Genomic DNA, 17,916 nt, shown 5'->3' with positions numbered 1-17,916 from the left:
TCCCCACTGATCCCCTCTAGCCCACCTCCGGCCTCCCCACAGGCCTTCACCACACTATTGTCTGTCTGAAGAACCTCCTTCTCCCCACCTCATTCCCCCAGATCACGCGAGCTCCGTGAGCTCCACACCTGGGATCTGTCTGCCTCTGAGCCTCTGGCTTCATGCAGGAAGGACAGGTGCTTCATATCAGCGGGCAGGCTACCCCAGCTCAGAACGGTCTCGAAAGTGCTCATGTTGTATGGCTGAAACAGCTCGTTCTCCGAGAAGGGCAGCTATGACGGTGGGTGTGGGGTGGGGAGAGCGCTGCTCAGGCTTATCATGAACGAGATCATTTTTCTTAGTTAAATGGTAATAAAACAGTAAATCCCAGGCCACTCCTTAGCATTCTAAGTTTAGAACAATGATGGATGGTTGTCTCCTCTGATGCCCACATTTAAAAATATATATATATCAAACCTGTACAGAAAGCAGCAGCACACCATTCTGAATCCACGCCTGAAACTCCTATTAGAATTAATCTTTAACTACATGCCCTTCGATAGGAAAATTCACTTCGGCGGGTCCTTTGCTCTCCACTAAACATGATTTATTGCTGCTGCGGATGACAAAGGAGTGTTGGAAGATCACTACACTCCACGCATCCTTCTCGGCCGTGGCTCCGCACATGCACTTCCCGAGACCACAAGGGCAGGGAAACGCAGCTGTTCTATGTTCCATCAGGGAGGGTCTGGGTCAGAATGGTGGTCACGGCGAGTTCACTCTGCCGTGATGAAGGGTAATGCTCTCCAGTCTGGCTCGTCGTTGATAGGTGACATGGTCCTAGGTTTGGAGGGCTGTTTCCCACACTCTTGATGGTTTCGGACGAGAATTTTAGGATTCATGACGAGACCACCACGGAAAGGTCTAATCATATAATAATCATTAAATGCCATCGTCGTGGAATTGAAAGTGTTTCCTCGAGCTCTTTCACGTATTGATGGTTCAGCTTTGAAAAAGTGACTGTAGGAACTGTAGGCCCTTACTGCGGCCTTGCTGTGTGCTCAGGTCATTGTTAGAAGCTGAAGCTGGAACTGTGGTCTCCCTCCACCCGCGCTCTGCGGGACACAGGTCTTCCTGAGCGAGCTCCACGGTCACCCCGCCCCTTCACGATATTTTCTGTCTTTCCAGTAACGTGGAGTGTATAAAACTCTTGCAGAGCAGTGGAGCGGATTTCCACAAAAAGGACAAGTGTGGGAGGTATGTAAACAGGGAACTCTGCTTCCAGTGCCTAAATGAAAGCAGCAGGGAGCAGTCCATCTGGAAGTCATGTGATGCTGTCATGTGATGCTGTCATGTGATGTTGTCATGGTAAATAGGGGGAGCTATCTGGGGAGATTCCATCCTCAGAAGGAAGTCCTTCTTGGAGCGAAATGCCAACAAAGCAATAAAAACATAAGCAATCCAACGTGTAAAATATTTACAATTTCCCTTTTTTGGACTAAAAAGGAGTAAATCAAGTGGTCAAAGAGCCCATAAATTGCCTACAAAATATAAAATAGTTCTTGAAAATTGATACATGACACTTGACAAAAAGTTACTCTATTTCTCGCAGTCTGTTTGGCTAGTATTCCCTGAAAATTGTCTAGGAACACCAGATGGACTGTTAAATAATTGAGGACTAAAAATAAGTAATATAAAACCTTGTATTTCTGCTCTGCGGTATGCTTTCCACGCGGCTGTGTTTTCTAAATGTTACTCCCTTGGTTTCTCATAGTAACTCCATGAGGTACATGGAGATGCTTATTACCCTTTTTAATTAATGAGAAAACTGAGCCCAGAGAAACTAAACGAGTTATCCACGTGCGTGGAATGTCAGAGCTTGAGTGGACCTGAGGTCCTTGTAGCCAGAAGGACGACGCCGGGGCCTGGCGGGGGGATGTGGTTGGGTCTGGCCTGCAGATCTGTCCAGACCAGAAGCTGGGGCTCCGGATTCCGTGCGCATTGTTCTTCCTATGAACCTTACAGTTCAGGGGAGAAGACGAGACGACACACCAACAGCCAATATCAGGGCAGCGCAGGATGAGAGTTCCAGAGGCCCAGACAGGCGCTCAGCGATCTCAGACAAAAGAGAGAGAGCTTCTGGTTGAGTGGGGTTTTGGTGGGGGAATGCTGCTCCCTGCTGCATTCCCGGGAAGAGAGCAACGCGGCAGAGTAGAGGGGAGTGTGAACATGACAGGGACAACCTAAGGTCATTTCATTTGGATTCAATAATGGGCTCATCTAGAGGAGAGAGAGAGACTCCGTGAAGGTAGATCGGGATCAACTTGGGGAGGTCTTCAGCTTCACACGAAGGCTTTGTCGGGGGGGTGGGGGGGAGGACCAGAAGCTTTAGGATGGGATTGTCATATGTGGGTATCGGGCCTCAGAAAGCCTAGCTCTTCATTCAGAGCAGCTAGGAAGTCCGTGGAGCTTTGATTCTCGATAAGGAGGCTCAGAGGGTGGCATTGCAGCGTTTAAACTGAGCAGTGCTGGCGACCTGCACCTGGAACAGCACGAGGAGGGGAAAGGCGGGTCTGCGGGCTGTCGGCCTTGTCTGCTGCCCCTGTGTCTGTCGCCTCACTGCCATTTACCTTCACCGGAGGCGCCTCCCGGCCTCCGCGCTCTGGGGCACAGGCGCTCCCCGCACCCCTGGGAAGCCTGCCCTCCCGGGTCTGTGTGCGGCCTCAGGGAGCTCACGCCTCGCCCCTTGTCCTCCAGGACCCCTTTGCACTACGCAGCCGCCAACTGCCACTTCCACTGCATCGAGACCTTGGTGACCACGGGGGCCAACGTGAACGAGACCGACGACTGGGGCCGGACGGCTCTGCACTACGCCGCGGCTTCCGACATGGACAGAAAGTAAGGACAGCCTTGTCCCCGTGTCCCCTGGGGCAGGGGAGCGGGAGGGGAGGGGGGCTCATGTCCTTCTTTCTGCCTCAAGGATGCTGGGACGCAGCATCTCTCACCCAGACCGACGGGGTTAGAGACGCTTCGTCCCCCCCCACCCCCACCCCGCCGCTCCCCGTTCTGTCTCTCGGTGTGTGATGGTTTCCTGTCACTGCACAGTCACGCCTCTGTGTTTCGGGTGGAATGCCAAGGGGAGCTGTCCCGCCCAGGTTTTCAGTCCATTCAAACTCTGCTGTCCTTTGTTTTGCCACCTGCTGCCGTTTTCATTGTCACCCCTTCAGTGCTTCATTTGCTGGGAAACTTACACGTGCTGATGTGTGTGTCTCCTTGTGAAAACGCCCCTCCATGCAGCAGCCCAGGAGCCTCAGAGGCAGGGTCACGTGTGTGAAGCAGGCACTGCTGTTCCACGCGGGGCGGATGCTCTCCCAGGAGCCGGCGGGGAGGGAGTGTTGCCCTGGCCGCGTTAGGAGTCTGGGTGCTGGGAGTGGGGAGCAGGATGAAGTGGCCCGGTTCAGGGGAAAAGGTGGGAGAGGTGCCCGCGATGGCCGAGCTCGTTCTCAAAGACTAAGGACCGGGGCCCCCTCCGGAGGAACAGCTTTCAGGGGCCCTGTCCGCTGCCCCGTGCTGTGGAGCTGACTAGGTCAGCGCTGGAGAGCGTTGGAGAGAACCGTGCATAATACACAGGGTGTCCCTCCAGAATGCACTTGCACTTTGAGTGACTATAAAGTCGGTGTGTATTAACATACAGTTCATTTTTCAAAATTTAAAAGAATCTAGAGAAATGAATAATTTTTTTTGTCAACGCCTGTTTTCTTTTTAAAAAAAATATAGTTTATTGATTTTTTACAGAGAGGAAGGGAGAGGGATAGAGAGAAACATTGATGAGAGAGAAACATCAATCAGCTGCCTCCTGCACACCACCCACTGGGGATGTGCCCGCAACCAAGGTACATGCCCTTGGCTGGAATTGAACCTGGGACCCTTCAGTCCACAGGCCGATGCTCTATCCACTGAGCCAAACCGGTTAGGGCAACGCCTGTGTTCGAACTGATGACAGTTCTGGCCCAGTCACTGCTGATAACGCAGACATCAAGGATGATTTTGTTCCTTAGTTGTGCGCCCTCAGTTCGTCAACGGATGCCAGTGTTGTACTGTAAACTTTATCTTTTCTGTTTCCCCATAAAAAAAAGTTAGTGGCACTTTAGGATAAATTTTCTTTGTTTCATAGCTTCGTCTGGCTTCACTCATTATTTCAAACCAGTTAAACCTGGAAAGAAGTGAAAATCAAGTGAATTGTCAGCTGTTAAAGTGTGTATACATTTTTGGGGGGAGACACCCTATAGGTCCTCAATGAAAACTCTGTAGTACTTATTTCTTTGGGTTGGGAGAAAAATTGTTGAGCTTTAAATAGCACCGAAATCATTAGCAACTTGGCCATTGAAACACTAACTGTAGTTTTTTTTTTTTCTTTTCCTCACGCCGAGAAGTAAGACCACCTTAGGAAACGCCCACGAAAACTCAGAGGAACTCGAAAGAGCCCGCGAGGTGAAGGAGAAGGAGGCTGCGCTGTAAGTGAGCTCCCCGCGTTGCCACGGGGCCAGCCCTGCTATTGGGGTTTCCCCTGGGATCTTGAGGAGGTGATGTGGGCTTGTCGTTAACGAAGAAGAAACTGCTCTTTTAATACATCCGTCAGCTGTGCCACCCTCACCCGGGGCACTCTTTCTAAAATTGTGAGCGTGGGCACGGCCGTGGCTGTGATTGGTCAGCGGCTTTTGGAACCAGCCGTGTCTGAAATATCATTTCTGACTCTGCCAGGGACCAGGCGCCTCGGGCGACACCCTGACATCCTCCCGGGGCCTTAGGCTCTCCGTAGGGCCTGCGGATAGCTGCTTAGCGGATTCTATAAATAAATGCGTTGAGATTTCAGTGGGAAATACACCGTTGTACTCTCCTCTTCATCCCCAACACACACATCGGCACTCACAGCCCCCTGCCCTCAGCCGCTGCTCCTGCCCCTCCTCCCCCTGCCTCTGCCCGGCTATTCCTGTGATGGGGTGGGGGTGGCTGCCACCCCCGGGGGCATTGATTCCTGGGAAGCCCTAGTGCTCCAGCCCTGGGAGTCCTTCCTGCACGACAGGTCACAGTGACAAGCTTGTGCTGCCCAGTGCGGGGACCAGCACACAGCTGTGATCAGTAAGTAGCTGTTAAAGAGATGAGCAAACGAGTGAACGGTGCCCACACGCTGTGTCTTGGGACCCAGTGGATGTAGTGCCCCAACGCTGCGCACACACAGCCCTTGACTGGCTTACTCTCTTCTCCACTCTAGGGCCTTCCTCCTGCCCAGTGGGCTCCCCCCGCTGTCAGAACCCGGGTCTAGAGTTACAAGTGAGAGGTCGTCTACAGGAAGTGGAGGGATGTAGTTAGAGGGTGGCTCTGAGGCAGGCTCGGGGACATCCGTTGGTTACTGGGTGGCAATGGGAAACACTGCTGGGAGGAAAGCAGACTGGCCAGGTTTTACTCTAATTCTCCGCAAGTTAAATAATCATATTAGAGCCCGGCTGGCGTGGCTCAGTGGTTGAGCATTAACCTGTGAACCAGGAGATCATGGTTCGATTCCTGGTCAGAGCACATGCCCGGGTTGCGGGCTCGATCCCCCGTGGGGGGCGTGCAGGAGGCAGCCAATCTATGATTCTCTCTCATCATTGGTGTTTCTATCTCTCTCTCTCCCTTCCTCCCTGAAACCAATAAAAATATATTTTAAAAATGATCAGATACACCCCTGGCCTAATGTGCATCTCTTGATGTTGCAGCTTAGGTGCCAGAACTGCCCTGGGAGGAGAAAAGATAAGCATTTCCAGTTAAAACCAGTTAATCACTGTCCCATAAAAAACACAACACAGAGAATTTTCAAATTCTATCCAGCTCTTGTTATTTCAGTAGCACTGTTGGTAGTTTAGGTCAGGTATATTCTGGATTAAATAACTCTTTGGGAGCAATTCCAAGTGTTTTCCAAATTTCATATTCAATTGGTCAACAGATTTTCAGAAGCTTGGGGTTCTGCATCCATAGAAGGCCATGCCTATTGAATGTTTTATATTAAGAGCCAAATTCGGTTTACAGTGAGTCATACCTGCAATCCTGTCCATGGGCATTTTATTACCCAAATAAGCGAGGACTTCCTTATGAGGCCCAAGTCACCAAAGGCAGTATGATGTCAGGGCTCCAGGAATAGCCTGACTTATTATGGAGTATTTTTATGGATAAATCATGTGACATGGAGGTATTTGGTTTTAAAAATGTATGTCTTTCATCAGTTTTTCTAGAAATTAAAATATCATTTTAAACAGTTTCTGTCTGTGATCTCTTTTTCTCTTTCTGGCATTTGCCAAAAGGATAGGTGAATGTCACTTTAAAGCGCTTCTGCACACTATAGAAATGTTCCTGTGGAAGTGCTTACTTAAAGTATAGGCTTTGGAATCTTACAATGTTAACTTGATATGAAATTGAATCTGCTTGGTTTTGTGAAGGAATTGTTGGTCCCACTGCCACAAAAATAAAATTGAGCCCTGGCCGGCGTTGCTCAGTGGTTTGAGCATCAGCCTGCGCACCAGAGGGTCACAGGTTCGATTCCCCGTCAAGGGCACGTACCTGAGTTGCAGGTCCAATCCTCACCCCAATCGGTTTGAGTATGAGAGGCAACCAATCAATATATCTCTGTCACATCAATGTTTCTCTCTCTCTCCCTCCCTCCCTACTCCCTTCTACTCTCTCCAGAAATCAGTGGAAAAAAATATCCTCACTCCTCAGGTGAGGATTAAAATAATAATAAGGTTAAATTGAAATTACAGAGCAAGTGGGGTGGCCGACTCATTCCCTCTTCCCCCAGCAGGATTGTTCCACTTGCGGTAAACCCTGAACAGAACTGGTCTCGTCCTCGAGGCCTGTGTCCTGGAGTTTGGGGCTCTCTGGGAAGGGGAGCCACACGCCTTCCTCTAACCTATTCCAAAGGTTGTGGCTTTTTCAGAAAAATGACTAAAATGTATTCGTTATAATTTGCTTTAGCCAATATTCCTGGTGGTGCAATTTGAGTCCTTTTCTTCATTTGTGGTGACTGACTTTTACCCATTCGTTTAATCCTTTTATTGTTTAGGCTCTCCTTCGGTTCTTTTTTGTTGTTGTCTTCTTATACTTCTTAACTTTCATTTTCCAACCCTTTGATCTTGGAGTCTCCAATAGCAAGGTGGAAAAGAACCCCCTCTCCGAGGCTGGCCCTGCTGCAGTGGCCCAGACACTTTGTCTTTTGAACAAGGAGCTCTAACCCTGACTAGTCAGTGGTGTTGATGACAGGGAGGGTCTCCGCCTTAGGATGAGAAGAAAAAGAACCGAATGACCGCCTTGTTCCTAAAGGCTTTCCTGAATTCTAGAATGGCAGTTTTAAGCTGAAATAAAGGAAGCTACAGAAAACACACACACACATACATACATACATACGTACATACATATGTACATACATATGTACATACATACATATCTTCCAGGACACAAATCCTCATTGCTGTCGGATTTTTAAAGAAATACTTAAACTCACAAGGTGCTCTGTGGAGCATTCATAATAGGAGGGAATTTGCATTCATTATCTCTTTGGATCCAGAGATGTTTTCTGAAATAACCTCATCCCTCACTTACAGATGCCTCGAGTTTCTGCTTCAAAATGACGCCAACCCGGCTCTCCGGGACAAGGAAGGCTACAATAGCATCCACTACGCGGCTGCCTACGGCCACAGGCAGTGCCTGGAATTGGTGAGTTGCTTTGTCTTGTCTTGTTTTCTCTGTCACACACACACACACACACACACACACACACACACACACACACACACGCACCCAGACCAGACAGTGCTGCTCTTAATGTCTCAGCAAAGGACCTGACTACCTGGTTAGGTCCCCCCTAGAAACCACCTTGAAGATATTCTGTGGTAAGTAATTAAATTGTTTAACTGGATCATATGAGATCTCTCTCTTCCTTTTCTGTCCATCCTAATCTTAGAAGTGGCTGACAGTGAACTCTTTTCTACATTAATTTGGGCTGAGAATGTAAGACCTGTGTATGGACACAGTTTGTATTTTAAAGATCATTTGGACGTATCAGGTAAGCTCAGTATACATTTCTGGAGGCGCACGTAGCACCCCCATATTCAGGAGCATTGTTGTAAGATGACCCACGTCATCATGAGGCATGTGGGCTTGTTACAGTCCACTGTGTAGTTTAGGGAAAGAAATTGGCAAGGGTGCAAAAAAAATCAGAAAGTACTGGAATTCCCAAACCACCAGAAATTTCAAACCTGTCGTGATCAAGGAACACTTTGGGGTTTGGAGTCTGAAATGCCTCTGCTGGTATAGGTCAAAAGAGACACAAACTCACATGCTCCCGGGAACCGGAAATGTAAAGTAAAGGAGTGAAGTAAGCCCAGGCATGCAATAGGGAGTGGTGGGGATTGTGGCAGACAGAGAGCACATGTTCTGTCTAAAGGGAGAAGCAGCTGGTCAGCCCCAGCTCACGGAGACCAGGTGGGAATGCATACCTGGGGTTGCCAGACCTCCAGCGCCCCAAGAGGAGGTAGAACTCGAGACTTCGTACGTGACATTGGCTGTTTAGAACACCCTGGGTGGGCTGGGAAGAAGAAACATGGATTTGTGGCTGAATCCTCTCTGCTGGCCACCACTGGCCATCTCCAGAGCATGCCCCTCTTTCAGCTTCACCAGGGTACATGGGCCATCCAGCCTCCCCACCTTTGGTCTAAGGATAGGCGTCACCTCTGGGGACTGGACTCCCAGCTCTTGTCCATGTTTCTTTAAAAGCAGAAGTCCCGCTGTCAGAGTCCTTGGGAGGGTCTGGGGGAACCTTGCACGGTGGCACAGCCAATTGAGAGAGGCGGGAGGCAGAAAGCAGGCGAGCAGCGGTGCCCGCGCCTGCGGGGAGGTGACTCACCGCTGCCCCCGCTTGTTCCTTTCCCTTTGGCTTGGCTGCCGGTTTCAAGTGGTGCCAATAGGGTCATTCTTACTGTTACACACAGTTACGCAGGTTCATAAAGGTCACCCAGTTTGGAAAGAAAAGGGTGATTGTTCTAGTGGGCTTGTTGGTGTGGCATTTGTTGGTGAATGGTACCTACCTTCCTGATCCTTGAGTGCTTCCAAGCCTTCTTTCCTGCGGTTCTTGTGGATGCTCAAGACGACCTTGTGTGACCTTGGGGGTGGCATTTCCCCTCTAGTTTTTTGTTTTTTTAAATATATTTTATTGATTTTTTACAGAGAGGAAGGGAGAGGGACAGAGAGCTAGAAACATCGATGAGAAAGAAACATCGACCAGCTGCCTCCTGCACACCTCCTACCGGGGATGTGCCCACAACCAATGTACATGCCCTTGACCGGAATCGAACCTGGGACCCTTCAGTCCGCAGGCCAACGCCCTATCCACTGAGCCAAATCGGTTTCGGCTCCCCTCTAGTTTTGATTCCATTATAGTTCTTCCAATGACGGTGGCTGCAGAACAAATCACCCCAACGTTAGTGGCTCAACACAACAGTCATCATGTACGAGCGGTCACCGTTTCTGCCCATCAGGAACTCAGGAGTGGCTTCCCTGAGTAGTTGTAGTTCAAGGTCTCCTATGAGATTAAGTCAGACAGTGGCTGCTTTTCATTGGTTTTCTCGAGGAAAACCATGCCGTAATTGGACATAGGAACTCTTATGACAAAGTTTGTTGTTGTAGTCTTAATAACTTGTGCTGGTGTTTTGTTTTTTTTTAAAGAATAGTTTATTGATTTTTAGAGAGATAAGAAGGGAGAGAGAAAGAGAAATATAGATGTGAGAGTGGTATTTCTGCATCACCACCACCACCCTTCCCTCCCCCCCGCCCCCCATCCCCACCGGGGATTGAGTGCGCAGCCAGGGCAGGTGTCCTGACCGGGCATTGAACCAGTGACCTTTTGGTGCATGGGAGGGTGCTCAAATAACTGAGCCATACCATCCGGGGAAGCTTGTGCTGTTTTAAAGAATGTTCCTGTAACACTTTCTGTCTATGTAAATAATATACTGCACATTATTTTTATTTGTCAGGGAAGCCACCTCAGGGCCCTTCAGTCTGCTAGCCAATGACAGGGGTTTCTGTCCACCAGAATGTTTCACAAGTTCTGTTTGCTAATGAAAGTACCCCTTTGATTAGATCTACACTTGCTCTGTGTGATTTACAAAGAGATGATGATTCTTGGCAATTACAAGACATTCAAACATCAGGTATCAGGGGGACGAGGGTGGGGGTGAGAGGTGGGGTAGTAATTTATCTTAATTGGCACTGTCAGCTGAAAAGGACCAGATTAGCAACATAAATTGGTAGAAATGTCACCATTGTTTGCTTTTAGAAAAGATCCCCAATGGGTCATTTATAACAGGGATGGGAGAGAAATTCTCCCGTTGTCCTGAATTGTTATAGTTATACAGAAATTTCTGTGTAGTTCCACTGTGAAATGCACCCTAAAATTCCTCTTGGGTAGTTCCAATAAGCGAGGATCCTGAGCAGGCTGTAAGCATTCTTGCACCCTGACCCTCCTGTTCAAAACAAACAACCCTGGGCTCTCCCCGGGAGTGGCCTCAGAGAACCAGACCACTGTGGGTGCCTGCTCCCACCACTGGCCCATCAGTGTGGGGAACTGGGGGAGGGCGGGGCCACCACCGATGGCATTTGTGGTGTGTTCATCACATGCCAGGAACGTTGCATTCATTATGCCATTTAATTACTTTTTCTTTCCGTTTTCTTGAGAAATACTTGATATATAGCCTTGTACATGTTTAAGATATAGCCTAATGACTTGACTTACATATATTATGAAATGATTAACAGTAAGTTGAGTTAGCATTCATTACCTTATATAGATACGAAAAGAAAAATAATTTTTTGCCTGGTGAGAAGAATAAGGCCTGTTCCTGAAGTAAGAAGTGGGTTTTTTGAGGGGCACATTTTCTAGTTTCTCTCTCTCTCTCTCTCTCTCTCTCTCTCTCTCTCTCTCTCTCTCTCTCAGACCACAATACCCTCATATTCCTTAAAACTCCCATTTCTTTGGGTCTTGGACATTAGGAAAGCAGGCCAATGTGTCCGTGTGCACTAGAAGGCACATTTCTGAGACTCATCGCTGCCACACCCGTCTTCCCCTCATCTCGGCACACAAACGCCCCAGTCCTCCCAGGGCTCAGACGTCTAACCAGTTGGTGCTGACTCTGCGCTGGGTGCCAGAATAATGCCAGGGAAAGGCATGTTTGTGGTGCTCTGAGGAGCTCAGCTGAGCCCCTGAGCAGGCATTATGCCGGGAGGCCTTCTGTAGGCCGTGTTCCCGCACCCCTGGTTCTGGCCTCTGGAAGGGACACAGAGGAGAAATGCGTGTGGCGGCCTCCGGGCCGCTCCGGCCAGGCCGGGCCTCTGTGCTGTGGGAGGTGGCGTAGGACCGGGCAGGGTGCTGGCCGTCAGAGCAGCTGATTTGCGAGGTTGGTACAGTGTGTCTTTTGCCGCTCTTCCCACTTAGGGGAGCAATCCCTGTGATTATGCACATCGTTAAGTCCGTGTCATTAATTTTAATGCGCATTTTATTTGACTCTGACATTTCGCTCGGTGTGTTCACTTGGCACTCATGGTTTGTGGGTCCTGTCTGGGATCCTAGGCTGAGCATTTGTAAACTCTACTTTGTGTTCAGTCTATTTTGTTTAATCAAAAAGGAACAGAAATGATTTTTTGTTGTTTTCACTCTGTTTTCCTAATATAAACGTATATTGAATTTGTTCCATAAGCGCAAACCTTCTAGAGAGTAGTACGAACCCTTTGGCCTCGATAGAGGAGCTCAGGTTCAGAGTTCTGCCAAGTCGGCCTACTCAGGCCGGCCTTCTCGGCTGGACTTGGCCAAAGAGGTGCAAGCAACAATCTGCCCACAGACGTGTGCCAAGGGCTGCGATCAGTTAGAAGCGATTGAGCTCCAAATATCAAAGCAGCATGGAGGAGGCTTGGCTAACTCAGCAGCTTGTCTAAGACTTATGTCTCAGTGGAAGGAGGGAGTTGGCAAAGAAGAGCTCGATGCCTCCCTTCTCCTTGATCTGGAATGCATTCTCTTTTTAAAAAATGTATGTTTTATTACTGATAGTATTACAGATAAGTCCCATTTTCCCCTTCTTTCCCCTTCCTGCCGGCCCCTCCCCCCATCATCCCCTCCCCTCAGGTCTTCACTGTTACTGACTCGGAAGAGAATGGTTGGAGAATCATGCCTCTACTTGGAATCTGTGTGTTTATATGGGCATACTATATTTCTTTTACAATACTAAAGATTTGTCTGTGACAGCAAGATTTTTGTGGTTTTGTTATATTGAAATGGAAAAATGTATGTGCCAATATAATAACATAAATCGCCTATAGAAACTTAGAGGGATTGTTTGAAAACTCCAAGCTTCTGGTCCAATTCAGCCCAAGACGTTGCCATGCCAAGTCACTGGGAATTTGGCTGCTTCCCTCCGGCCTTCTCCCCTGTTCTGAGCCAACTTGAACTTGAACTGTGAGAGTGTTGGGGGCGGGGAGGGACAGACGCCCCTGCTTGTGTATTCTAGGAGTTTCTGAGATTCTCTGAAGATAGACCGAAGGCCACTATATTTTGGGCCACTGAACACTGAAATTATGCTCCTCTCAAGTAAACTACTCTGTGTTCCGGGTGGTTTCTGTGTTTATCACAGGCCTTTAAGAAACCATCACCACCTGGCTCTGTAGCAGAGGCGCTTATATTAGCAATGTCTACTTAAGCGTTTCAAGGCTAAGAACGCAGGGAATCGAAGAGTTGAAAAAAGAAGAGCTACTAAGTAGTCATCTGCAGACAAGAAGATGAAAAACCAGCAAACCTGAATGCAAGCCCCAAACAAGTGTTTGCTGGCTCTTTCCTGTCCCCCGAGGTGGAGTTGGGGTATCTGTGACCTCCCAGCAGGCAGATTGCCAGTGGAAACCTCAACAATGCTGGTCTTGTGTGTGCTTCTAGTTAGTTCAGTTGAAACATGAAGTCTTATGGGCAACGGGAACAGAAGAAGTAGCCTCGTGAAGGAGATCGGACCTGCTATCAGGAAAAGGGGAAGAACGTTATGGTTTACCCCATGATTTGCTAGTTCAAAAACAAGTCGCACTAAGGGAAGGAGTAGAGGGATGGCCACATACTTTGATCCTGCTGGCGGCCTACTCACTGCTGGGAATGTAAACATAAGCCCACAGATTTTGAGTCAGAATTTGATGTGAGGCTCTGTTCAGAGCAGACAGTATTTTATAAAATAGTCCCATTGTTTCTTTGTAGTATAGCAGATAAAAAATTCTTTTGGCTTTACCATGAATGACTCTGGCAATGGATGAAAGAACCATTCATGGAATTGTGAAAATCAACAATTTCAGCTTCACCTTTAGTTGAGGGGCCAGGACAGTGGAGCCATTGCCCAACGTTTCATGGTGAGATGCTAGCGTTTCAACCCATGGCCCCCTCACCCATTCAGGACGTTGGGTATCAGAGGGCGCATTTCTTTGGAGGCAGCTCAGCTATGGATCCCACCACCACTGCCCTCTTCCCAGTGGGAGGCGGTGGGCGGGGAGAGGTAGGCTGCTTTCTCCTGGTCCCAAGCCCAGCGAGAGAAGCTTCAAGGAGACTGGAAATCTGATGTGTGTCTTGTGTAATTTAGGGCGTTGAGTGGACTGGCTTGGCATACATCTAAAGACTGTCTGGCTCCGTCCAGAATTTTCTAGTCAGAAGTTACATTAAAAAACGGTCTGTGTTTGAGGAATAGCCTACCCTCACCAGTAAAGGATCAAAAGTGTGTGTTTCCCAATGTCCAAGTGCAATCCAAGGGCCAGAGCTGGCCGGGGGTTCTCCTTCGGCACATGTTTTATCAAGGCTTTCCCTCTGGAACCCAACCTTCCCTCTGGAATCTCTGCTCAGTATCTTTGTAGCAGCTGCTGCCAGCTTGGCCTCCCTCTCCTGATGATGACAGCTGCCAGGGATGACCACTTCCAGCCTGAGAGGGTAGGAAGGGGGGTGTTGGGTGGAGGAGTGACAGGAGCCCATCAGGATTGTTCCTCCAAAGATGATTTATCTTTGGCAGCTGTCACGGATGCATCTCTGGTGAGGTCAGGACCGGGTCCCCATCATGACCACTTCCCTTCTTGATCCGCGTTCAGTAACGGAAAGTGGAGAGGCCTGAGCGTTTGTAGTAGGAATAAGAGCTCACATACACACCTGTGCCTTCGGGTCATGGGGTCTGTCTGATTCAAAGAACCAAGAGCCTTTCTAAGATTCCAAAGGAGGGGGGAGAGGCTCGGCCATCTGCAACAGCTGACGGGGGTATTTGGAAAAACCAAATCCCTCCGCAATAGCTGAGATTGATTTTCCTGTATGAGCAGGTCCCTATAACCTGAGTGGTAACATCACTGCCTTTACATGCTGTGGGCCATTCAGCACTTGGAAAGGTAATTTTGTTAATATTAAACAATAAAATATACTTGGTCACTGGGAAGCAATTTAATGTAGAGTGACAACTTCATAGCATTTTTCCCGAGGAAAAATTGATAGTTTCCCAAACACGTTTTATTTCACACACACATACACTTACTTTGTTAATTACATAAAGATTTTTCAGTTTGTAGCAGCCTTCTTTGGGTCTCAAATTCCTCACACTGATAAGAGACGAACTGTAGTAGAAATTACCCAAAGCAATCATTCAGACAAGCCTATGCTTTTGGTGTCATTCTCTCAACATATATTTTTCAAAGTGAAAGGAATATTACAACGAAGATGATACTTAATATTGCCTGTGTACTGACTCGTCTTAAAGGCTCCACTGGTCCTGGCAGTTGGTGAGGTTGGTGTCAGGGTCAGCGTATGAGCTCTTACAGGCTCAGACACTGTGTCAGTCCTTCTCAGGCAGATGAGTTGAATGAGCAAGAACATCCTTTGTGAAGTTACAGTGAAAAGTCCAACTACTAGGAGGGCCAGGGGATTCGTGCCATTTGCTACAGCTACGTTCCCTTCCGAATAGGAGACTCAATTTTATAAACTGAATGAAGATCAGAAGTTTGCTTCCTGAATGTAGAGTTAAAATCAAAGGAATTGAGTAAAAGTCAATGAGCTCAAGCTCTGGTGACCTAAGGTTTCCTCTCCTCCTAAGGCCCAGTGTGTTGCAGTCAGAATACTCTTGGCGACCTGCCCAGGCATTCTCTCCCCTAGACCAGTGGTCGGCAAACTCATTGGTCAACAGAGCCAAATATCAAGAGTACAACGATTGAAATTTCTTTTGAGAGCCAAATTTTTTAAACTTAAACTTCTTCTAATGCCACTTCTTCAAAACAGACTCGCCCAGGCCGTGGTATTTTGCAGAAGAGCCACACTCAAGGGGCCAAAGAGCCGCATGTGGCTCGCAAGCCGCAGTTTGCCGACCACGGCCCTAGACAGACTGTTTCTCCTTCACTCTGTGGACACCAAGCTGGTCGTCCACTGGGACAACTTCTATGTGACTTCTTATGCCAGCTGCCTTCAGGGTGGCTATTTGCTGGACACAGAGTAAATTATAGGGCAACGTGTGGCTCTATCTATCTATCTATCTATCTATCTATCTATCTATCTATATTGGCTATCTATCTATATCATCTATATCTATATCATCTATATATATATATCTATATCTATTGGCTCAAAATGTCATTCATATTTTCCAGTTCTCTATAGGGTAATAATAGGAGTATAATAACTATCCCCAAATTATTTCTCTGGCCCTGTCCCCTCCTATTCTGCCAAAGCTTTGGCTTCAGTTCCTTCTGAAGGGATTTGTCGTGTTTCCCATGCATGCTGTGCAGTTCTCTTGGCTACAGAGGACACTCACTGTTTTCCTCTCCTGTTCTCGCTTGCTGTGGTGCTATCTCCGGTTATTAGCAACCACAAATCTGTTAGGTCACACGTGTCTAGTGGAGACGTTGCCCTCATCGCTGCCTACCCCCCCCCCCCAGTGGCAGTGCAGAGGCTGCCAGGCTGTGCCCAATGTGTGGAGTCTGCACTCACCTCCTCCCACAGTGCCACTGACCATCCTTGGTGTCCATACCATGTGGTGTGGTTGGGAGTTCAAGAACCGGGATCATCAGGCTGGATTGAGATGCCAGCACTGCCATTACCTACCTGCAAGGTTTTTTACAGCGTTTGCTTTCACTTCTGTGAGCCTCCCTGTCTTCCCTAATCTGTCAAGTAGGGATCCGCTTGTTCTGAGGAGTAGATGGCACGTCAGGAAAGGGCGGCATGGTGCTGGCCTAGGACAGGTACACGTAGAAGCTGTTGTTATGTCTGTATTTAATGTACCTTAACCAATACCCCTATGCTGGGCACGGTGCTCTGTGCCAGGTGTGAAAAGATGGAGAAGTTCCCATACCTGGGAGCTTGCTGTCCAGTGATGGGAATCAGCATGTAAACAAATAACTATAATAAAGGACCACCATTGCCCTGTTAGAACTCCGGATTTCTCTTACTCTTACCCTTCATCATCCAAGATAAAATGGGATGTCCCAGAAGAGAGGGACAGGTGACCTGCTGAGAGAGCTAAGGGGACAGGACGTCCCATTCTGGGTTCGGTGGTTAATGAGCTTTCCTGGCACTCGTCAGCGTGATGCGCTTGCCGTTTGTCTCTTTGGAGCCCTGCTTTCATCGCCCCAGCATTGTGGAGCAGCAGGCCGAACCTGAAATGGATGGAATGAGGGAGCATGCACGCGGATGTTTGGACTTGATTTGCTAAATGGACCAACGTCTCGTTTTCGGTAGAGCAGAGAAGCTGTATTCAGGGTGCTCTCTTCCTCTGTAACCGACACAGTACATCGGGGTAAAAGGAAGGTGGATGCTGTCTCTCACACCGTGCTCCTCAATCCCATCGCCATCTGGGACCAGCCACTCATCAAAGATGCATGTGAGGCAGGCCCATGTCGGAATACATGTGTGTCAGTCTTGCCCATCTGCTTTAATTTTGCTTAAACTAATAACAGCTTTCTTTGCCCACTTACTTGAATCTGTGCTGACTCGTTTAATGTTCATCAACCAGAAATAGGGGATGGTGCTTATTTAGCTCGTGTTTCAGAATGCCACAAGATTCGCTTTAATCGAACCAGTAGAAAAAAAATTTAAAGCTGTATATATTTTTTGTGTATGGGCTAGAATCACTAACATGTTATTGATACTTAGAGCAGGAATTTATACTCTAATTTAACATTAAAAATGGTGTCTGGCGAGACCTATGTTGATCTGCATGCGTTTTGTGGGGACGAAGAGCAGGTAAGCAAAATGCCTTTCCGAAGCAGGATACTCCTCTGTTGCATAATTATTTTTGTATTCAAACCTATTGTCTCCTTTGTTATCTTTTTTTCTGCATTTTAAAAATCACATTGCCACGTCCCTCGGCTTCTAAATTGCTCTCCAGCCTAGCCCTAAATAAAACATCTCTGGCCCTAGGCAGATAAATTTTCCTTGTTCTGAGGCAAAGAGTAAATTAACATGATGATAATATAACTCGGGATAATTTGGGAATATCATTTCGATGAAAATGATAGCTGATTAAAGAGGTAACTGTTAAACTTAAGAATGGCTCTCAGAAGTCACCATGGAAACATGAGACCAATATTATTGTGTGTGTTTTTTCTGGTAATACACAAAGAATATATGCCCAGCAAGTAGAATTGATCCAGTGTAACACCTATGACCCTGAATATTTTACAGGGTTGACTACCTGTCACCGTTCCCATATGCCTGTCACTTAATGCAATCGAGGGTTTTGTAGTGCAGAACTTCCACTGAATTAACTCTCAGAGGAGGACTTCTGTTGATGGATGTGTGGGTAATGGGTAGGGGACTGAATACATTTTGAATGTGAAGCTTAGGAGACCTGCTGCCTTTTTGTCATAGATGCC

At 47.9% G+C, this 17,916-nt stretch overlaps 1 protein-coding gene across 2 annotated transcripts in view; it reads left to right on the top strand.

Annotated features, from left to right (window-relative positions):
* The window catches only part of ANKRD44 (ankyrin repeat domain 44), a 248,750-nt gene that overhangs the window by 175,491 nt on the left and 55,343 nt on the right, over positions 1–17,916 (top strand). For both annotated transcript variants that reach the window (XM_079781980.1, XM_079781979.1), the window contains exons 13-16: positions 1,168–1,236; positions 2,737–2,877; positions 4,413–4,493; positions 7,614–7,725. In XM_079781980.1, the coding sequence (XP_079638106.1) occupies positions 1,168–1,236; positions 2,737–2,877; positions 4,413–4,493; positions 7,614–7,725 (403 nt within the window). The remainder of the gene's footprint in view (positions 1–1,167; positions 1,237–2,736; positions 2,878–4,412; positions 4,494–7,613; positions 7,726–17,916) is intronic.

The sequence above is a fragment of the Cnephaeus nilssonii genome (genome assembly GCF_951640355.1).
Source record: "Cnephaeus nilssonii genome assembly, chromosome: 10".
NCBI lineage: Eukaryota > Metazoa > Chordata > Mammalia > Chiroptera > Vespertilionidae > Cnephaeus > Cnephaeus nilssonii.
The sequence above is the reverse complement of the archived record's forward strand: the minus strand, read 5'-3'. Positions and strand labels throughout refer to the sequence as shown.